We start from the raw sequence: 23,669 nt of genomic DNA on the forward strand, positions 1-23,669 counted from the left end.
AGGCAAGTGGGGACAGTGGTCCTGGTGGAAGGAACCACACGTCCAAAGAACTACTATCCAGAGATAGTAAGGCTCACTGGAGAAACTGAAAGAATCATAGAAGCTCAGAGCTGGAAAGAGGTTTAGAAAACATCTAAAACCACTTTCGTTTTTAAGCCAGAAAACTGAGATCCAGAGAGTGGAAGTGGCCTCAGGCCAGTTCTGTTAATAATCTCTAAGGAGGTAATTCACAAAGCTTTAAAGTGCACCCCCTTCCCCAAGGCATTTACATACCTGTGTGTTCGGATAGAGGGAAGGATGACATGAAAGTAGCTGCCACCTTCAAAAAGGTGTCAGTCGTGGCCTCTAGCACACTGACCTTATTTAGAGAAAGAAAAAACAGCTCCAAAAGATGTTCTGTTTCTGAGCATCTCAATGTAAATGCCACCTGCTGGGTCCCCAAAGGACAAGCACCTGTCTCTTCAAGCTGTAATAACCCCTTGTGTATATATGCCAGGTACAAAGCAATCCTAGATCCCTCGTTTCACTTGTTTTTTCTTATTGTCATCTGTTTGTTTTAAGTAGGCTTCCCCCCCCCCCCCGCAAGCAGTTTTAGGTTCACAGCCAAATTAAGCAAAAAGTACAGGGAGTTCCCATGTACCTCCTGCCCCAACACATGCACAGCCTCCCACACTATCCGTATCCCACCAGAGTGGTGCATCTGTTACAATTGATGAACCTGCATTAACAAATCATTGTCACTAAAATTCCATAGTTTACATAGAGTTCAGTCTTGGTATTATACAATCTGTGGGTTTTGACAAATCTGTAAGGTATGCGTCCACCATTATGGTATCTTAAAGGGTAGTCTTGCCCTAAAATCATCTGTGCTCCACCTGTTCATCCCTCCCTCTCCCCTGGTAACCATTCATCTTTTTGATATTCCCATAGTTTTACCTTTTCAGAGTATCATACAGTCAGAATCATACAGTATGTAGCCATTTCAGATTGGCTTTTTTCACTTAGTAATATGCATTTAAGAAACCTCCATGTCTTCTCATGAACTGATAGCTTATTTCTTTTTAGCTTTGAATAATATTCCATTGTCTGGATGTACCATAGTTTATTTATCTATTCACCTACTGAAGAACATCTTGGTTGCTTCCAAATTTTGGCAGTTATGAATAAAGCTGCTGCTATAGACTCAATGTTTGTGTCCCCCCCCAAATTCATATATTGAAACATAATCCCTAAGGATGGTATTTGGAAGTGAGGTCTTCGTGAGGTGATTAGGTAGTTAGGGTGGAGCCCTAATGAATAGGATTAGTGCCCTTATAAGAGAGACCCCAGAGAGAGCCCTTGCCCCTTCACTGTGTAAGGATGCAACAAGATGGCTATCTAGACACTAGGAAGTGAACACTCACTAGACACTGAACCTACTGGTACCTTGATCTTGGACTTCCCAGCCTCCAAAACTGTGAGAAGTAAATTTCTGTTGTTTATAATCTAGCCAGTCTATGGTATTCTGTTATATTCTGCAGCCTGAATGGACTAAGACAGCTGCCATAAACATCTGTGTTTTTTCATGGACTTAAGTTTTCAACCCATTTGAGTAAATACCAAAGAACACAAATCCTGGATCTCATGGTAAGAGTATGATTAGTGTTGTAAGAAATTGCCAAATTATCTTCCAAACTGGATGCACCATTTTATATTTCCATCATCATGGAATAAGAGTTCCTGTTGTTCCACGTCCTCACCAGTGTTTGATATAGTCTGTGTTCTGAATTTTGGCCATTTGAAGAAGTATGTAGTGGTATCTCATTTGTTTTAATTTGCAGTTCCCTAATGACATATGTTGTTGAGCATCTTTTTATATATTTATTTGCCATCTGTATATTTTCTTTGGTGAAATGTCTGTTCCAGTCTTTTGCTCATTTTAAAATCAGATTGTTCATTTTTTCGTTATTGAGTTTTAAGAGCTCTTTGTTTACTTTAGACAATAGTCCTCCATCAGCTATGTCTTTTGCAAAATATTTTCTCCCTGTCTGTAGCTTGTCTTCTCAGTCTCTTGACCATGTTTTTTTCAGAGCAGAAGTTTTTAATTTTAATGAAGTCCAACTTAACTCTTTTTTCATGAATTGTGACTTTGGTGTTTTATCTAAAAGTCATCACCAAATTCAAGGTTATCTAGCTTTTCTCCTAGATTGTCACTGGGTCTCTGAGGAGAAAAATATATACCTATATCCATATGTAAGTTTATTATACATTTTACTGCTATACAGGTTATGCAGTAAACAATTTACAAGAATAGTAAAATACCCAATATTCCTTATTGCAAATTCCACATAGCCAGTTGATTCTTATAGGATGCTTTCACTGATTTTTGCCAAACTCTTGCTTCTGTAGCTCACCTATGTTTGCAATTGCTGAACAGGATAGTTTGGACATGAATGTTGGTTAATAATTTTCCTTTAAGTTAAGGAGGAAGATGAAAGTGAAAAAATGAAGATATGTGTCAAAATTTCACTATTTGTTCATGATGTGAGGAACTTGTTTTTGAATACTGAAAGAATACTGCCTCAATTTTTTGTGTTATTCACAATACTACAACTATAGTCATAACACATACTTTTATATTTAATCTGCACTTTAATATTTTCTTCATCATTTTCTTAAACCTAGATCAGGGGTCAGCAAACCGTGGCTTATGGGCCAAATCTGGCCCTCTGCCTATTTCTGTAAATAAAGTTTTATTGGACCACAGCCCATTCATTTATACATTTGCCTATTTCTGCTTTTGTACTACAACAGCAGAGTTGACTAGTTGCAACAGACTCTGTGGTCCACAAAGCTAAAAGTATTTACTATTCTGGCCTTTATAGAAAAAGATTGTCAGCCTTAGTCCAGACAGCAAACAAAGCAAAAAAATCAACCCTAGACATGTAGCATTTTCTAATTTCTGTGTTGTAAATAATTTCAAATTGCTGATTTTAAGCTACCAAAGTGATGTCACTGTGTTTGTGGAGTTGGGAAGAGGCCCTCAGAAGCACACTGTGTGTGTAAAAACAGGCATCATCTCAAGAGCACAGATGATAGTGAAATGTAGGGCAATATTGAGGAAGTGATGTTTTGAATATGATTACCTCTATTGTTAATATAAGTTATTTAATTGTTAATAAAATTTACTTAATTGTAAATTGATATAATTTAATTTTTAATAATGGCTAGGTTGCAATAACTGGCTCACAGAATTCCTGAAAATTTGACAACCAGCTCTCACTGAACACATTCTAGCACACCACTGGCCTGGCTCCACTCACTAAATGACCAAGGCCAAATCACTTAACCTCCTTCTACCAGACAGGGCATGAACAGAATGCAGGCCGAGCTAAGGGAAAGGGCCCGACGTCACACTTCTCAACCTTGTCTTGTCAAATACCTGTAACTGCTGAGTATCTGAGACTAGCCCACTCAGTTTTCAAAGTCTTTGAAGTCTCCTGTTTTGTCTTTTAAAATGTATGTGGTTTGCCTACAAATTTTATAATTTTGGCGGGATATAGCATACATGAATTTTGTGTCCTGTTTGTTGCAGGATGGCTCTGGCCCCACATTTGGGTTTCAAACAACCTTGGCCCTTAACACTAGAAGACACATTAAAAAAAAAAAAAAAGAAAAGAGGCTTGTTTGTTAGAGACTCCAAAAGGAAAAGAGTAAAGCAGTACCTACTGCCCATCCCTCATTTGCAACCCCCGGAGCCAGGGTGAGATGCTCCCACAGCGCCAACAGCCTTCTCCCTGGGATGGGTGTCACTCAGGGGGTGTTGGAGACACTTTCTGGAGCGTGGCTCAGCTGTGTGGTTGCCAGCTTTCTTCTCTGCAGAAAGCCAGAGGATTCCGGCAGAATCACATGCAGCATCTATCCAAGGCTCATGCTTTTCAGACTGTCCCCTTCATCCCCCACCCCACCCCATCCCTGTCCATCAAAACAAGGCTTGTTCCTTGGCTTCCCTTCCCTCCTCGTTCTTCCCCCATTCTCTCTAGGTGGGGTGGGGTGGGTTCTATCTCTCATCAGCTCATTTCCCCCCATGGCAGTAGAGGTCTAATTAGTATCATCAGATGGACTCACCTTCCCTTCTATATTTGGCAGATAAGTTAAGGAAATCTGAACATTTGAGCTCAGAGTTTTTCAACCTTGATAGCACTGACGTTTTGGACTAGATAATTCTTTGTTTTGAGGAGCTATCTTGCATATTGTAGGGACTTTCTTTTTATTTTTTTTAACATTTTAAAAACAATTATTTGTCTTTATTTTATTTTTATTTGTTTATTTTTATGACAGTACTGGGGATTGAGCCCAGGACCTGGTGCACACTAAGCATGTTCTCTACCACTGAGCTATTCCCCTACCCCTATTTTGCATATTGTAGGAAGTTTAGAAGCTCCCCGGCCCATAGTGCCCCACAAGTTGTGACAATCAAAAATGTCTTCAGGCATTGCCAAGTATCCCCTGGGAGCAAAATAGTCCCCTGTTGAGAATCACTGTTTTAGTTAAACCAGTATAGTTATCTTTGATTCCTGTCTCATTTTGAGCCAAAACTTACATATCATTATAATTAATATATCAGTATAACTTTCAGTTCTGTTTCCAAGAGGAGAAATATATAGTCTGGGTGTTATCACCTCCCCCCAACACCTACACACTTATCACTAGCAATGGGGTTGTTGTTGCCATCTGACTGATGAGCAGTCCAGTTCCAAAATCCATCCTGCGGGCTACTCTCTGGGACCATTCTTGGTACCAACATGCCTTAGTGTGGGTTCCTCATCTCATGTGAGTACTTTATTGGCAAGTGTGAGTTCAAGGATCAGGAGTGAAGGATGGGAGCTGTAAAGCAGGGAAGGAAGGAGAGCCATTGCAAGGATGCACTATCAAATTGACTACTTCCAAAGGCATTTGGTTGTTTGATCCTGCAAGACAGTTTGAAAGCTGTAAGAAATACCTGAGGAGAGTCTATCTGAGGGGAAAAAGAGAGAAGCAGGTATTCATCAGTTGTTGACTCCATTGGTCAAAGATTTGTCCCATGAGGCATTAACCACTCCCCACTTCTGCACTTCTGGGTTGCACCTGCCCCGGTGCTGAACCATCCCAGCAGTCCCATAATCCCAAGGTATCAAGACACAAACCCTGATGCAGAAAGTGAGAAGCCTGAGGTATGGACTTGAGGTGAAGCTCACCTGGGTTATACCTGATGAAGCCAGAATAAGATGAATGGTGGTGAAAAAAGTGGCAGGTGAAGCGAAGAGGATCTGACATCAGACATAGGAAGTGGTTGATACACTAGCACACCTGAATTTGTGCGTTGCAATTCATTCCCGGTACACATTCAACCAAAGTACCCTGCACATACACTAAACTCAGCTTTCTGTTTATAAAATGGGGATAATCACCTCAAGTTTGCTAGATTGTTCTGAGAATTAGAGATTCTGCATGTATAAAGCTTGATTACGATTTCCATTCAATAAATACACTCTGTGTGTATGTGTGTGCGTGTGTGTGTAATTATGAGTCAGATGTAAGTCATTCCAATTGTCTATAAGGGCCCATTGTGGTGAGGCCTAAGTCATAGGTTCCACCTTGGGTGGGCAGTGAATTTGGCAAATGCTGCTTAAACAGCCGGAAATTGATCACTGTACGATTAGCCTTCAGTGAGCAACTATTGTGGGCCCGGCCCTGGGCGGCCCTATTCCTGATCCGTCTCCTCGGAAGCACTCACAGGCCGGCAAAGATGGGCGAAGAATACGACGTTAACACAGGAGACTACAGGAGCAAAGGGAGTCCTGGGAGGCGAAGGCAGGCTTTCCCTACGAGGAGGAAATGGTACTGAAATCTCGGAGGATGTGTAGATGTTAACCAAAGACTGGAGGCAGGGCAAAACGTTTCTCACCAGGTCACACAGTGCAACGGCACCCTTGTTTACTGAACCCCTGCTGTAGTCAAGGTGGCACAGGGAGGAAGCCAATGCCTACCCGCCCCTCACCGCCCCGAGGGCATAAAGAAGCCCGTAGTGGGAGTGAAGGAACAAACTACCAGACTTACGGGGGTGTCCCTACTAACAGATATCATCATTCACAAACTCAGAAAATTATTGATTCGTTCACTCCCTCTCTGGTTAATTAAATTTTAATGGCCAAAAATGAATGAAATTGATGACTTTTTTTTTCCTTTTCACAATCCTCTTTCGTTACGCTAGTTTATATTTCAATAACAAAAGGTATAAACAAACTCTCTAGAGAATTCTCTGCGCCCCACCCGCCGGAGAGAGGCGAGAAAAGGCAGACCCTCTCTGCGTCCCCGCCGCTCCACTGGGCGGCGCCTGTCTCTTTAAGAGCTGGAGCCTCGCCCTCAGGAGGGGCGGCGTAGGGAGCGAGCTCGGGATGCCGCTGCCCGCTGAGGTCCCCGGAAGCAGCGTCTTCGAGAGCCGCTGTCTCTTTAAGGAGGCGGGGCTCTGCCCGGAGGAGGTGGTGAAGTTCTGCCCCCCGGATCTCCGGTTTCCGGCAACTGGTCTGGGCCAGAACCTGCGTGGAGAACCTGAGGCCCGAGGCCTCCCGGGACCGGACCAGCTGGACGCCGAGCCCCGCGAGGTGAGGCAGCTGGGTCTGCGAGGTCGGCCCGGGACTGAGGGAGCCCGGGATCTCCTGGCACTCGGCCGCCGCAGCCCAGCTTCTCCTAAAACACTGCCTCCGCTTCTTGGGCAGCTCTTTCCTAGACCATCCTGGGCTCAGGGTGCCCCAGGCTGCAGGGTCCCTATCACTCCAGCGCCTACTAACTGCTTGGCTATGCACTAAGCGCCTTACACTCACTGTCTCATTTAATGGCACCCAACACCATGTGAGTAGGTACGAGTATGAACCCATTTTACAGATAAGGAAACTGAGGCCCTAAGGAGCTCATAGGCACACAGCGAGAAGCAGCAGAATCGGGAGTCACACCCAGATCTGTCTGACCCCAGAGCCTGTGCCCTTAACCACTGGCTAGGCTGAACTGCCTTTGCTATTCACTGCCCTCAGCCACCTCTCAACTCCCAGCCTCTCCTTCCCCGTGCTTCCATCGCCAGGCTACATTTGGCCCTTAAACAGTCGCACAGTGAGTGAGCTCGGATGGAACCAATGGACTCCCACCCCTCAGGTTAGTTTCTTTATGACAGTTTTCATGATATCTGACGCTAAATGGTTATCTTTATATAAATGTATCAAATCCCACTAAAAAAAAAGGAGGCAAGGGAAAGCAGTACCATTTTAAATGCTGAAATAAGATTTGTTTGCAGATATTTGGTTATGGTATCCAATGAAGTTTATTTGTTTTTCCTTTCTAGACCTTTGCAAATTTTCTTCCTGATAATTGGGAGAAGACCCATTGGCTGAATGGCAGCTGTAGATGACTTGCAGTTTGAAGGTACATCAGTTGGGTGCCCACCTTTTATGATCAGTGATTTCTGCAGTCACAGCAACAGATATCCATTGCTATACTGGCACATATATTAAAGAAGATTGTTTCGGACATCTTGGTAAAGGAATGTTTGCCGGACTCAGGTTATTCCATGTGTCCACATCAGCTGTTCTTTCTTGCCAAATACCCCGTCTTAAGATTGGTAACAACATAAATTTAATGTAGTGATTACAGAAGGTGTTTATAGAGTTCCTGCTTTAGTTCAGCACATTTATTGAGCACTTATTTTGTGTTTAGAACTCTACTAGACACAGGAGATAAAAGATAAAGGGGAAGTTTTTTACACAGCTGGAGCAGATAAAAGTGTGAAAGGATAATTATGATGAAATGTGATCAGGTCATTCCTTCACTGATTCAGTAGGTATCCCATGATGGTGACCATGAACCAGGCAGTTGTTCTAGTTATCAGGGTAGAAGAGTGAACAGTCAGTTTCTTCCCTTATGAAGCTTTCAGTCTAGTGAGGGAGACATTCGTTTGTTAAATGATCACTTAAATATATGTCTACAAACTATGAAAGTGCTGGCAGAAAAGTTGGTAACTTATAACCCAGAGCCTGACCTAGACTAAGGACTGATGAATGCTCGTTTGTCTTGTAAACACATGCATTGCCCTTACTAAATGAGTGATAGGGACCCTGTTCTAAGTGCTTCTACAAATATTAACTCATTTAATCCTTATGTCAGCTTTATGAAATAGTTATTTTATTCTATTTTACCAATCAGGAAACTGAGGCACAGAAAAGTTAAGTCATTTGCCTAAAGGTTATAATAAGTGGTAAAGCAGGATTTGAACCCAGGCATCCTACGTTCACAACCTACAGTATCTTAATATTATCTAAGGAAGAGATATGATGTTTAAAGAGAAATCCACTTCACCAGCAAATATTGTCAGCTCCAGCTTCAGAATACATCCAGCATCTGATCACTTCTCACCACATCTACCACTTTCCCACCATGCTCAATGTCACCATCACCTCATGTCTGAATTATAGCTCTGACCTTCCTTCTGGTCTTCCTGCATCCACTCTTGCCCCCGCTACAGTCTGTATTTTGCAACCAGAGTAGTCTTTTAAAACTATAAGATCATGTCATTCCTTCAAAACCTTCCAGTGGCTCCCATCTCACTAGGAGTGGAAGGCAGAGCCCTTTTTGGGTGCCCTCCACTGCCTCTGCTTTTATCTGCTACTCTAGCCCTTTCTCTCCACCTGCCCACATGGTGGGCCCTCCACTGCCTCTGCTTTTATCTGCTACTCTAGCCCTTTCTCTCCACCTGCCCACATGGACCTCATCACTGTCCCTTCTAGACACCAGGTACTCGAAGCTTAGAGCTTTGGTGCCATCCTTCTGTTTGGGACGTCTTACTCCAGATAACCACATGGCTTGTTCCTTCTCTCTGTTCAAATCTCACTTCGTTCCAGAGGCCTTCCTTGGTCATCCTATCTAGGAGTACAGTGCAAGAAAGTTCGAGTGTAGAGAACAGCACGTGCCGAGTACCTGAGGAGGGAGGAAGTTTGTTTCATTTTTTTCCCAAGGAATTAAAAGAAGGCCTGTGTACCAGAGCACAGATGGTGGGGGAGGCTGTCACAAGGTGAGATTAGAGAGGAGGCAGGAGCCAAATCACACAGGAATTTGTAAACTATGTGAAAAGACTTTGCTCTTTAGAAAAGAACACAGGATGCTGTGGGGGTCATTGAAGGCTTCTCCGAGGAAGGATGGTAGTGTTAGATGAAAAAGTGGAGGGACTCTGCAGGTGGGAGACATTGTGTCAGGAAAGGAACAACATAGGATATGCCAGGATATAGAAGCAGATAATGTTGGTGACAGAAATAAGAAACACACCAATCTTGCCCTCAAGGAGCTGAGATGGACAAGAATAACTAATATAGAGCAGAATGTGTGAACAGTCATCCTGTGAGAGGTACACACGTTCTTCATTGCAATCAAACTATGCCATCTGATGTTCCTCAAACCCAGGACACATTTTCTGTCTTCTGGGTCTTGCTCATCCCATTACCTTTGCATGAAATGCGATCCCACTGCTTCTGGCCATCCTTCTCATCTTCTCAGCATCTCCAAGTAGCCTTTCCTAATCCTGTCAACTAGATGAGTTATCATCCTGCTTGAACCTCTTTGGACCTGGTGCCTCTAAAGTGACACTCTCTGTTCCTCCTTCTGGAATACCCTTCTCCCTGGTAAACTACTGCTTTTTAAATATGAGACAAGTAAATCATCCTTGGCCTGATTCCCAGGCAAAGCTATAGCCATCTTTTTAAATGTCAGTGTCCTATCTAGTCAATAAATTATAGCAATTACAATATTTATTATTATCTCATATCACTCTCAGAATCTCTTTGTGAGATATGTATTATCTATATTTTATAGCTGAAGAAACAGAGACTCAGAGATATGGAGTAATTTGCCCAAGGTCATGGAGTGCTAGAGTCTTATCTTAAAGGCCCATCTCACTCCAGAGCCTCATGCTGCTTTAACAACCAAAACATTGGAGACTGAATGAAGCTTGAGTAATTGCTACATATCAGCCACCTCATTAATTTCAGTCACTTTAGTTCTCTCCACAAAACCATGTGCAGGGCTGAAAGGCAATCCAGGAGCCCCATCCTGCTGCCATGCTTGCAGTGTAATAACAGGGCCCTGCTGTTACCCTGCCTTAGTCCTGCCAGATTCCAGAGCTGCCCTGAATTTTATCTCAGAGCAGCTAAATAAAGTTTGTTAGGATGCCCAGAGACAGGAATTCACAGTCATTCCCTGTGGACATGCCCAGGTGAGGTTCTTTTGGAGAGCAGTTTAGCAATATGGCTCCAGAGCCTTAAAAATGATTTGCACCCTGTGACCTAGTGATCGCATGGATAGTGTTCATGCTAAGGCAATAACCCAAAAAGCTGTCTCTACACAGATATGCCTCCCAGTGTTCTTTGTACTAAGGAAAAGTGAGCAACACCCCAAACATCCAGTAATAGTGGAATAATTGTGTTAACTTACGGTGGTGTCTCTGTCCTACTCTCCCTATCCCCAGCCATAGGACTATTGTGTAGCCACGTAACGATCATTGTAAAGACTAATATAATATGAAAAAATTCTTATATAATCCCCAGTAGACAAAGCAGGATACAAAATTGTTTACATGGTACTATCACATCTTCAATCAGTACTTGGCACATTGTAGACATACAGTGAATTCTTGTTAAATGAATAAATGACCATCACTGGTATGAATCTTACTATATAGAAAAAAGGAAATATACCAAAAGTTAACAGTGTTTGCCTTTATGTGGGTGGGACTGAGAGTGATTTTTCAGTCTGTGGTTTCTACTTTCATTTTCATCCCCATATTCTCTATAGTGATTACATGGGACTTATTGTAAAAAATAACTTCCATTAAATTTTTTTTTAACTTGATTCAAAGAAGAGCAGGTTAGATTGGTTACTTGCTATGGGCTAGGCACTCTGCTAAGGACTTTACTTAGGTAATAATATTCCTAACCTCCCAAAATTCCTTAAAATAAATATTATTCTCTCCATTGTGAAGATTAGAACACTGACGCTTATAGAGCTTAAGTTACACACTCAAGCTTGAATACTTAGTAAGTAACTGAGCCAGGACTAAATCCAGGTCTGACTTCAAATCCTGTTGTCTTCATACTCGTTTTTCTATGTCAGCTTGATTTTTAGATGAGATTTTTTTCAGAGCCTTTCGCCATTTGTCTCATAGGGTCTGAAGCCAGCTGAGACTGTAACAGCTTGTCTCTAAATTAAAAGTAGACCATTTCCAGTGTGGGTAAGGTCCCTGATGCCCTTGTGCTCTAACTGGTTTCAGAATTTGGTGATGCAACCACTTCTCTAGCAGCAAACCCAGATGCCACTACAATAAGCATCGAGGATCCTGGTGAAACCCCAAAACATCAGCCAGGACCCCCAAGAGGCTCAGGAAGAGAAGAGGATGATGAGTTACTAGGAAATGATGACTCTGACAAAACTGAGGTTTGAACTTGCCTTTGAAATTGTTTTCTTTTAACTTTTAACAAACCTTGTTCATGCATTTATTCACTGTCTCCTGTGTGCCAGGTAGAGTGCCAAGCAGTGACAACACAAAGGTAAATCATGTGTGGCCTCTGTCTTGGGGGAGAAACAGGCAACAAACGGACTGTTGTTATCCAAGGGGAGCATACTGGGATTGTGGGAGCAGGGGAACAGGCTTACAGAAGGCTTCCTGGAAGTAGTGACACTTAAACTGAATCTTGATGAAAGAATAGAACATAACCAGGGAGGAAGGTGAGGAAAGGTGATCTAGGCAAGGGGAACAGTTTTGGTAAAGTCACAGAGACAGGAAAGAACATGGTACAGACAGCACGTCTCCCATCTTCATATACACTGGGAGCAAAATATAGGTGGAGACAGGAAATGAGGCTTACAAATAGGCAAGGACTCAACCCAATGAGTATGAATTGTATTCTGAAAACTATTGGGAGCCATTGAAATATTTTAAACAATATGGCCATATATGTGTAAAGATGTTTAAGATATAGTGGCCCTGTGGAGTGTAAATTGAAGGGAGATGGACTGGAGGCCAGAAGACCAGGTAGGAGACTGCTGAAGTGGTCTAGACTAGAAGGGATGAAGCCTGAAGTAGAGCTGAACACAGGTGTTTAGGGGATGGGCTGAGTAGGACTTGGTGGTAAAGGGGTGAAGGAGGGAGAGGGGAAATTCTATACAGAGTTCTAGGTTTTGGCATCTGATTGCATTTTGAATATCAGAGCTGTTTTTGATCACAAAGATTTACTTTCATGTGCACTGCTGGTGTGTTCCAGAAAAATAGTATTTCTAGTAATACTTTATAAATGGATCATGACATGATTATAATTCACTAGAGGAGTGCTCAATTTATAGCAGTGTGTTCACAGGCTTATGAAATAGTGGAGTGCCAAGTGCTCTTTGTGGTACTCCATGAAATATCAAAATAGGTACCAAAATTTATGCCAAATTAAATACCATTATAGACTAGATCTTGTGGCAAGAGTTCAGAATTAGAAGCCTGGGTTTGAATCCTGGTGTGGCCAGGAGTAATAGCTCTGTGGCCTTAGGTCAGGTACGTTAACTTCCCTAAGCCTGGATTTCCTCATCTGGAATAGAAGAAATACTATGTTGACTGTTGTCATCATTATTATCACAATAGGTAATATTTGTTCAGTGTTTAATAGCTGCTAGATACCACTTAAAGTTCCTTACTTGGATCATCTCATTTAATTATCAAAACAACACTATATGCAAGAAACTATTCTTATCTTCATTTTACAAAAGAGAAACCGGAGCCACAGAGTTTAAGTGACTTGCCCCAGGGCACACAACTGGCAGGTGCAAATGGAACTTTAAACTGAGACAATCTGAGTCCCTCTGTACTAGAGCTAGTATATGTTAAATGCTTGTTAAAGTTGTTGGCACCCCCAGGATATAGGAATAATTTTTAGGATAGCTGAGTGTATTCATTAGGATTCTCTAGAGAAATCGATCAATAGAATGTGTATATGTAAAGAAAGAGGTTCATTTTTTTAACATCGGTTTGCATGATCATGGATGCTTGGCAAGGCCAAAATCTGATGGAGGATGCTGGCAGGCTAGAGATTAGGGAAACAGACTTTGAGTCCAAAGGCATTTTGCTGTGGAACCAGGGAGAGCTGATGTTGCAGATGAGGTCTGAAGGCAGTCAGCTGAAGTCTCTGTTGCTCAGGAGGTCAGCCTTTGGTGCTAGTCAGGCCTTCACCTGATTGGCTGTGGCCCACCCACATTATGGAGGTACAATCTGCTTTACTCAAGTCCACCAATTTAAATGTAAAGCTCATCCAAGAACACCCTCACAGAAACATCTAGAACAATGTTTAACCAAACACCTGGGCACCATGGCCCAGGCAAGTCGACACATAAAATTAATCATCACACTGAGCAACAGTAGGCATCAAAGTGTATCCATTAGCTCAGTGTTGTCTGGGAATCTGGAGGAGTTTACCAATATTCTATGACAGTAACAGAATTCCTTGACTTAGCTTATGGAACATGAGTCTCAGGTGTTCAATGTCTTGCAGTGTTAGAGTTGGAAAGAACCTTCAGTTTCCTCTATTTCAGTTGCCCTCCCAAGAGATTAATGCTGTTCAAGGTATGTCAGAAAGACAGCACTTGGCGGGGAGGGTATAGCTCAAGTGGTAAAGCACACACTTAGCATGCACAAGGTCCTGGGGTCGATTCCCAGTACCTCCTCTGCACAAGGTCCTGCTTTCAATTCCTACTACTTTCTCTAAAACAAAGAAACAAAAAAACCTAATTACCCCCCCAAATAAGCAAAAATAAATTTAAAAAAAAAAAAAGAAAGAAGGAACAACAGCACTTGAATACCTCCAGGAGCAGGCTGCTCATTACCATGTAAAGCAGCCACTGCCACTGCTGGACAACTTTAATTGTGGAAAATCTTCCTTTATAATGAATACAAAATACCTGCCCGTAGTACCTTCCCTGGTCCTGCATAGCTCCTCAGGGTCCATCTTTACTTTTTCTGTATGAATCCTCTTCAGATATCTGAAGATGGCACTCACAATTCCTGGCATGGGGCATGCATTCGGCTGGAAAGAGCCGTGCTCTTGGGGCAGACATGGCCCTCCTAGTGTGCCTCTTCTAAATTGAAATTTGGGTTCTTTTGTCAGAGCAGTATGGTTTAAGGTTTTCGTACTTTAGGGTGGGTCAGTATATCAGATTTTCGAGAAGTCAGGTGGTGATAGCAGTGAGGATGTTGAGGGGCTGAAGGAGGGCTGACTGCCTTCTGTAGGTATAAGTTTGTGTGTGTGTGCACACACATATATATGTTATTGTACACAATAATTAAGCTAATCCTACCTGTAAGCCTATCAGGTAGCTCTTGTTAGCTATACTTTTTGGATAGAAAGACTGAGATGAGTCTAGTGATTTGATGAAGGCATGCCCTACTAGAGGGACCAGGATTTAACCCCTTTTGGTGTGGCTTCAGAACTGATGCTTGTTTTATGTCAAGCTGAGAATTAGGCGGGGCTATGGCAAAATTGAATGATGAGGGCAAAAAAGTTTGGTTTTTCATACATCTTGATTTTGTATTAGACCCTCTCTCTCTCTGGGTAGTTAGAATAAGGAAATTACTTCTGTGTTCATTATGTTTTCTTTTACCTCTGACAGCTACTTGCTGGACAGAAGAAAAGCTCCCCCTTCTGGACGTTTGAATACTACCAAACATTCTTTGATGTAGACACTTACCAGGTTTGTCAACCAATTTCCCTTTTCCTTGGATGTGTAGTGGAGACCTGTTTCTTCTATAGTTAAACAATCAAGTAATGTGAAAGCTTTTGTTACTGGATATAGTCTTCAAAAGTAAAAGGTTGTTAGCATTTGAAAACACTAAATAAAATAATAAAAATACTAAATCAATAATTAAAGCTCTAATAAATGAGTTTCAATTTTATAGTAGTTAAATTTATTAAACTTTTAAAAAAAATCTTCAGTAGACTTACTGCTATGCTGTTTTCCAGGTCTTTGACAGAATAAAAGGGTCTCTTTTGCCAATACCAGGAAAAAACTTTGTGAGGTTATATATCCGCAGCAATCCAGATCTCTATGGTACGTGTTGTGCCGTTTTGATTCTTTTCCATGTCCCAGCTGAACTCAGGTGAGTGTGCAGATTGCCTGGAAAGTTGGAGAAGTGCACCGTTCGCAGGACATGCAGCATTTTATTTGATTCTTCTGAGCTTCAGTAGCAACCCTTGCAAAGAATTTTGGAGAAAATGCAATTATATATTCACAAGTAGTATAGTCTTCAAACGACATCACAAACTGGAGGCAGATTAGGTCACTCTGTGTAAGGGGAGATTGTTGATTTTCATTTTAGAGGAGTTGGTGTTAGGGGTGAGCGTGGAGGAGACAGTCTCACACTTACGCGTTGATGTGCTGAGTTCCAGCTCTGCCCTCAGACAGGCTGGCCTTCCCTTGGACTTCTGCAAGAGGATGGGCCAGGGGATGCCTCTTATTCTGACCTCCCTGCTGTCTGAGAAAGGGTCAAAGGTCCACACATTGCTCCTGAGGGAAAGGGCTCCGACAGCGGTGGCCGCTGTGTTTGAAGGGAGAAGAGAGCCAGTGGCTCTGAGTGCCTCTGTGTGCAGGTGCTCTACCAAAGACTTGGTGTGCATGAGTGCATTTCATTCTTGCAACAGCCTTTGGGGTAGGTATTATTATCTCTGGTTTTCAATTAGGGAAGCTGATGCTCAGTGGGGTTCAGCAATATATATCTGCTCAGTCCTAAACGTGGAGTATTAGAGCAATTATCCATGTTGATTATAAGAGGAAAAGGAATTCATGAAAATCTACTATGTGCCAATCCCTCCATACACTCTTTCAACAAGGCTATAAATTAAGTGCTATTATCCCTGTTTTCCGTATGAGGAAACGGAGGCTGAGAGTTGTCAAACTAAAAAGGTGGAAGTCCCACTTACAACAGCGTAGATGGACTTGGAGGGCATTATGCTAAGTAAAATAAGTCAGCTAGAGAAACAAATACTATATGATATCACTTATAGGTGGAATCCAAAAAATAAGACAAACTAGTGAATAAAACAAAGCAACCGACTCAGAGATTTAGAGAACAAACTAGCAGTTACCAGTGGGGAGAGGGAAGGGAGGAGGGGCCAGGCAGGGATAGGGGATTAGGAGATACAAACTACTCTAAGCAAATAGGCATTTGCTTATATTTGTACAGAAATCTCTGGCAGTATGTATGTATGACTGGGACATTATGCTGCATACCAGAAAGTGGCACATTGTAATTGACTATACTTAAATTTTAAAAAAAAAGAAAGAAAGGAACCTCTGGCAGGATTCACCAGAAACTGGTTACAGTGGTGAGCTCAGGAGGAAAGTGTGTAGCTAGGGAACAGGGAGGGAAGGAAGTTTACTTTTCTCTAGATTCCCTTTTGTGCCTTTGAACACTGAGGAAAAAAATAAGTAAAACCTTGAACATACACACACACCCTGTTGTGATTTGTTAGATTAAATTAACTATTTGCTAAAGTGTTCTGCTTGCTCTAACTATTCCGTTTAGACAGCAGAAGGACCTATGTGATTTACATTATTTTTCTCTGGCAACAACATTTGGCACTTACATAACAGAAGTAACCTTTGCTTCCTGTATCCTGATAATGAAGGTTTAACAAAATGTCTGTGAATTTTTTTGGATGATCCTCCAATAAAAGGAGCTATAAACAAGTCAGTGTCTTCATTCACCTAATTGTGGAAGGTGTTTGGTCTGTGCATTTCAATCCCCTCCGTCTTGAAGGCAGCTAATTACTGAGTTGTATGCTTGACCCTTTAAAAAAGAAAATTCCCACTTAAACGAGTACTCATTTTATCTAAAATTCATTTTCCCCTTGCTTACATGAATAGGGTGAGGGAGACAAGAAACTACCCTATAAGAGTCTAAAAACTGATTCTTTATTTTCTCGTCTGAATTTTCTGGTTTCTTTTGCAGGCCCCTTTTGGATATGTGCCACACTGGTCTTTGCCATAGCAATTAGTGGGAATCTTTCCAACTTCTTAATCCATCTGGGAGAGAAGACATACCATTATGTGCCCGAATTCCGAAAAGGTTGGTGAATGGCTTGACTCATTTGGAATGCTGTCAATTGGTAACCGTGAGTTCCTTTTACCCACTGAGCTCTTGGACCCCTGTCTGTAGGTCCTGCAGCCCTTGCTGTCTGTATTTAAGGGTTCAAACATACCTACCGTCTCAAAATTAACTATCCATCTGTATAAATCCATGTAGTCTTTTTATTATTTATTGTGGTAAAATATATAGAACCTAAAATGTATCATTTTAACCATTTTTAAGTGTGCATGCAGTTCAGAGGCATTAAGCACATTCGCAATACTGTGACTCCGTATACTCTTTTGGAAAACTAAGGCAAGGTCCAACAGCAATCAAAATTTATCCAAAGAAAAATGTACAAAATAAGTAAAAGCACTGTGCATGAAACTCTCTATTGCAGCATTATTTCCATTATCCAAATGTTGGAAACAATAGGGGCATTGTTATTGGAGGCATGATGACTCAGCTAGCTGGGTCTGTAGCCACTAATTATGAAGCACCAAGAGCAACGTGAAAAACTGGTAATCCAAACTTCTGCCAGTGCTGTTAGCAACTTTGTTAAAGAGAAGTCTTCAAATGGTCAGGGCATAGAAAGGGAAGTGCAGAAATGAACGTGTCCCGGTGATGGGCTCGTGGATGACATTTTTGTTTGAAAAATTTCTCTCTTGTGGCCGTATTGGATAGTCAGAGAAAAACAAAAACAAAAAACAGCTTTTAGGGACTTGCAGATGACAGCCACCCCAAAGTGAAGGTGTTTGGCTCTGCAGGAGATTGACCTGTGCCGCTTTCTCCACTCTCCCTCCCAGTCTCCCTCCCTCCCTGCCTGCTCTCCTGCTGAGAGGCTGTGTCAGGGCCTGGGCTCCAGAACCAGGCCACTGGCTTCAGGCTCCAGCTCCACCATTGACTACCTTGTTGGGCAAATTATTTCATCTCTCTTGGCCTCAGATTCCTTATTAGTGAAATGGGAATAAGAATACCTATATTATAGGTCTACTATAGGAATAAAAAGGTGATACATGTAAAGAGGTTAGTATACTGCCATGTACAAAAAGAGTTCAGTAAAATTAACTATTGCAGTATATGTATGTACACATATACGTGTGTATGTGGAGGTATGCATTTATCTGTGCGTGTGTGTGTGTCTATGTAGCCTGCCTTCTTTTCCTCCCCTCTACCTTCCATGACCATTTTCCCTTCTTCTCCTTCTCCATTATGAAGTCAGACCTGGATTCAGTCCCAACTCCATTTATCAAGTGACCTTGGTTTAAATTTAATTCAATAAATGTTATCCATGAGCTATCAAGTCTGCCTTCACGTAGCTCAATGGTTAAATAAAGAAGGCCAGATAAGTAGATATTGCTGTAATAAATGGTATGTGTTAATTTCTATATCAGAGGTATGTGTAGGTTTATTGACAGAGGAGTGAATCACACCGCCTGAGGGTGTGGGAGCATGGGGTGGGGGTAGGGGTTGCCTTTGTCTGCTCTTATCCTGTCCAGCTGGGCATCCCAGTATCAGGGAATCATGGGATGTATGTACCAGTAAGAAAGACATTGACTCAATCAATAAACATTTTTCCATTTTATGTAAAGAAGATAGGTCACACATCCAAGGTCAGATCCGACTTCCATCACTTATTAATTATTTGACCTTGACCAAACCACTTAGCTCTCTGAACCTGTTTCCTCATCTTTAAAATGAAGATACAGATTATATGAAATAATGTATTTATATATCAGCTAGCAATATTAAAAGCTCATTCTTGATTGGACATTTATTATTTATTAATCAGTATTCTAAATAAACCTGTTTTTTTACTCATTTAACTCTCATAATCTTATAAAGTAATATGCCATTATTATTCCCATTTCACAGATGAGGAAACCAAGGCAAGAAGGTTAAGTGACTCATGACCCAGGTTTACTCAGCTATAAATGGCAGAGCTAGGATTAGAATCCATGGAGTCTGCATAGAGAGTCTGCAGCTCTGACTATTATCCAATGTTACCTCTCAGGAAAGCACTCAGTGTAACGTGTGACACCCAGTGGATGGCTGTAGCCATGGTAGCAGTTCCCTTCCCCTTCCTTTAGTTACCCAAGAAAAAGACAGTATATCAGCAAAATTACATTTGGCTTAATGAGGGAGTTCCCAATGTGAAAAAAACTGCTCTGGGAGCTGAAAATGTTTTGGACAATCACATATCTTAACCAGAGTCTGACTGTAATTACTAGCAGTGCCTTTGTTCTTGCCAAGAGTGTTTAGTGAATCACCTGCTGATTTTCACGTCGGTAGGGCTGGTGCCGTGGGCTGAGCCACACTTTATGACCCTCCACTCTAGAAGACGGAGCACAAATCCTCCAGGGCCCACTGCTGTTGAAGGAGGAGGAGGGAGGGACCGTAATATTACTGAACATTGCTGTTCTGAGAACCGCTAAGTAGCATTTCTACCACAGAGACAGAATTATTTAAAGAAGAAAGTGGAACTGGAGAATATTCTAAGCAGTTCATCAATGAGCTGGAACTCTTTATTTTAGAGACAGAAGGAACTCTAAATAGCATGCAGAGCAAGTTTAATCTGTACCCAGGGCATTTTAATAAATTTGCTAAAGGAATCAGTGTCAGCTCTTGTTATATTAGGAAAGAGGACATGTTCTTCCAAGGGAATAGTTGGCTTTTATTTGATTGAAATGCTCAGTATATTTGAACACTTGTAGTGTGGCCCTCGGAAGTATTTCATTTGCATCATTCAGTTGTTTAATACCAGTTAGTTGTTAGTTATTAAGTGAATTGCGAAAACTATAGGACAGACTGCTGTCGTCACCACAAAGACAGATGCTAAAGGTGCATCGAGTCAGCACACTTACAGAGTGCCTACTGCATGCTGGGAATGGTACCAGCCGGGCTCAGTGGCTGTGAAGACCAGGAAGATACGATCCCCCGATCCAGTGAGGCAGATGGACATGTTAGGGAGTAAGTCTGGTAGGTATTAGGTATGGAAGTGCCGTGACAGTGTGTTAAAGGCATGGTGGGATTAAAACTTGTGTCTTCTGGCCCTCAGTGTCCATCGCAGCCACAATCATCTATGCCTATGCCTGGCTGGTTCCTCTCGCACTCTGGGGTTTCCTCGTGTGGAGAAACAGCAAAGTCATGAACATCGTCTCCTATTCATTTTTGGAGATCGTGTGCGTCTATGGCTATTCACTCTTCATTTACATTCCCACGGCAGTAAGTACCACGCTTATTCTGAGTGAGGCCCTGTTCTTGGAAAATTGGTGGTGGAAAATTCAACCAGTGTCACTACTTCCAACCTAACACCAATGCATGCCTGAGAAACACCCCTTGAATTTAGAAGTTTAGCCACATCCTTCCTTGGATCTCCAGCCCTTTGTTGGGAAAGCGTTCTCTTCCATCTGCACACTGCTGGTTGCATTTCTCCAGGCAGTCCTGGGACACCAGAGTGCAGTGAAGGCTCAGCTGCTGACTGGCTCCTGGGCCCTTATGAATTCACCGGCCTGGAATGAACAGATGCCTCTCTGAATGCCTCCCCCAAACCCTTCCTGCCCTCCTTTTCTTTCAGATACTGTGGATCATCCCCCAGAAAGCCGTCCGTTGGATTCTAGTCACGATTGCCCTGGGCATCTCAGGCTCTGTCTTGGCAATGACATTTTGGCCAGCTGTTCGTGAGGACAACCGACGCATCGCGTTGGCCACCGTTGTGACAATTGTGTTGCTTCACATGCTGCTTTCTGTGGGCTGCTTGGTATGGTCTCCTTCCCATGCTCTTCTGGTGCACTTTAGATGCAGATGCTAAGACTTCAAGCTGTTAGACACAATGGTTGTTTAAAAACTGGCTCCATGGTGGAGAGGGATATAGCTCAGTGGTGGATCCCATGCTTGGCATGCACGAGGTCCTGGGTTCTATCCCCAGTACCTCCATTTATTTGGTTTTTTTGGAGGGAGAAATAATTACATTTATTTACTTATTTGTTTATTTTAATGGCGGTACTGGGGACTGAACCCAGGACCTCATGCATGTTAGGCACGGGCTCTACCACTGAGCTATACCACTCCCCCAGTACCTCCATTTAAAATAAAATAAAATAAAAAGATAAATAAATAAATAAACCTAATTACCCTTCCTCCACAAACAAAACAAAAGTGATACCAAGCAACACGTACTTGAAAAAAAAAAGGCTCCATGAAATAAATATCATTTTAAATAGACTCTTCTAGATGAGAAGTAGTGAAGTCATGAGAATTTGATTGTCTCTGACTTTACCTAATTTCTGAAGTTTGGTTGAGATTTAGTGTCTGGCTGGAGTAAGTAGGGATGGATGAGTGTCTACACGTGGGGCTGGGGAGTGAGGGCTGGTGGAGTTCCCCCCCTGGATGGCTTTGCTGGTTTTCTGCACATAAGTAGAAAGAGTTTTGAAATTAGTATTTCATAGGTGAGAATGAAGTCAAAATAGGAAAAGGAGTTATTTTTAAGATGAACAACATTTAAAACAGTTTTTGTCTTTGCCTAGTTCTGAAACACAGACCTAGTTGCCATGCCTTTTACATGTGCCTAAGCTTTAACCCCTTGAGACACAGGACTCAGCAGAGTGACACTCTTAATGTTTGGCACTTGGAATCTCTGGGCTGATCCCTAGAAATGCTGCTCTGACCCTCTTTTGACCCTTCTGTGTGCTGAGTTAGTGTTCTTTTCGTCATAACTAACTCACTCACTGTAACACCTCTCACTGGCATCTTCCCATCTCTCTTTTGAGTTTTTGTCCTATTATATACCTGTTTGAGAAGTTGGTGAAGAGAAGGAGGCAGGAGACAAGGCATTGCCCTGTTCAGCTCTGTAGAGGGTGGAGAGGAGCAGGGCAAATTGGGCTATGGAGCAGGGAGGTATCTTGCTATTATCATTAACTCATTTCACTTGGTACCTGGGGCCGGGCTCTTTGACCTCTTATGCCCACTACTCCCTTTGGGGGTAAATGACACTGAAGTTAGGGTTTACCTGCCCATCTTGCTACTCAGGAACTTTCTAAACAAGCGCATGACGATGAAGTAGAAAATGTACGGGGCTGGAACTGCTTAGCCCTGAGAGCCTGGGCTGGTGACATAGCTCTCAGCACCTGGTTTCCTCATGTCAGGGGGATTGATGTTTCGGGGGTTTTGTGAGACTCAATGAAATGGCTGTGAAAGCCCCTCATATACTGTGACAGTTTCTTCAGATGTAAAGAAATTATTCAAAGAGCTGTGTATCATCAGAAGCTGTCAGGGCCACTCTGCTGCCTGTTCCTCCTTGTGCCCCAGTAACAGCAGTCCCAGGTCACAACGCTAGAGACAATGCCCTTTCACTGGTGCCTCTCCCTGGTGTCTTCCCAGCTCCCTCCTGAACTTCTTACCCACATATATATATTATACCTTGTTGAGAAGTTGGAGGAGAGAAGGAGGCAGGAGGTAAGACCTTGTTCTGTTCAGTTCTAAGGGGCTCAGAGGAGCGGGGCCAGTTGGATGGTGGAGCCGGAGGTCATTGCAGGTGTAGGACCTGCAATGGGAGGCACAGTTTCCTCTTCTCGAGGAAAGAACTGTCTGTTTCACCAGGGCCCTACTATGCCTGGGGTTTTGCTCCCCACTGGAGTTTGCCTCCTCCTTTCTCTTCCCGAGGAGATGCACGATGCAAGAAGGCAGAAGCAGATGTTAGGAGTTGAGTTCTAGTCTCAGCTCCATCACTCCCTGCTTCTGTTAGTTCACCTCCTCATTTAGAAAAAGTAAGCATCTTACTATTGTGAGAATGAATGGTACGTACAGTTATTATCATTGGAAAGGCAGGGAGAGGAAATGGCAGGGGAGTTATTTGAGCTGAGCAACAGTGGCTGAACCAGACAGCTTGGCCTTCTCACTCCCTCTTGGGGAACACGTATTGGTGCTTTTGCCTTAGTGCAGTGAAGCCTATGGCAGCCCTGCACCTGCTGAGGGCCCCTCGGCGCCTGTACCTGTACCCCATCTCTATGCTGGTCCTGGAACACACCTGGCAGGGATGACTAAGGAGGCACTAGAGGGTGCATCCGTGTCCAGCATGTTTGGAGATGTACCAGCCTGTGTTTGAGGTGGTTACTGCCGCTAGTAGAGGGTCTCTGTCCTAGTGTTTGTGGAATTAATCATAGAAATATAACTTAGAAATTATAGGAATATATAAAAAAATTCTTTTTCCAATCCTTTCATTTTACAGATAAGACTTGTCCAAAGTCACAGTGTGAGTTACTAGCAGCACCACGTTTAGAACCTGGGCCTCTTGGTTCATTCTGTCTGATAAGGGTTTCCTCCAGGAGCCTGGAAGAGAGTCTTCATCCCTGCATCCTGGGGGCTCCTTGGCTTAGTGCACCTGCAAGCCGACTGGAGGGGCCCCCTGCCCCTGCTCAAGTTAGGGACCATTCTTTCCCTTCCTCAGAAAACAGCTGCCACAGTGGGCCTTGGGGAGGAAGGCTTTTAAAACGAATAGAATTGCTCTGGGGATGTGACA

General features: G+C 42.7%; 1 protein-coding gene across 4 annotated transcripts in view; it reads left to right on the top strand.

Moving 5' to 3' along the window:
- Positions 1-6,470: 6,470 nt before the first annotated feature.
- YIPF1 (Yip1 domain family member 1) overlaps positions 6,471-23,669 on the top strand; it is a 28,857-nt gene continuing 11,658 nt past the window's right edge. For 3 of the 4 annotated variants that reach the window (XM_072974411.1, XM_006200511.4, XM_031684284.2), the window contains exons 1-8: positions 6,471-6,623; positions 7,355-7,434; positions 11,324-11,487; positions 14,698-14,778; positions 15,048-15,135; positions 17,036-17,152; positions 20,211-20,377; positions 20,730-20,912. In XM_072974411.1, the coding sequence (XP_072830512.1) occupies positions 7,404-7,434; positions 11,324-11,487; positions 14,698-14,778; positions 15,048-15,135; positions 17,036-17,152; positions 20,211-20,377; positions 20,730-20,912 (831 nt within the window). In that variant the 5' untranslated portion in view covers positions 6,471-6,623; positions 7,355-7,403. Of the gene's footprint in view, positions 6,624-7,096; positions 7,168-7,354; positions 7,435-11,323; positions 11,488-14,697; positions 14,779-15,047; positions 15,136-17,035; positions 17,153-20,210; positions 20,378-20,729; positions 20,913-23,669 lie in introns of all 4 variants that reach the window. The other variant, XM_072974412.1, reaches the window with a different exon arrangement.

The sequence above is a fragment of the Vicugna pacos genome, chromosome 13 (assembly GCF_048564905.1).
Source record: "Vicugna pacos chromosome 13, VicPac4, whole genome shotgun sequence".
Taxonomy (NCBI): Eukaryota; Metazoa; Chordata; class Mammalia; order Artiodactyla; family Camelidae; genus Vicugna; species Vicugna pacos.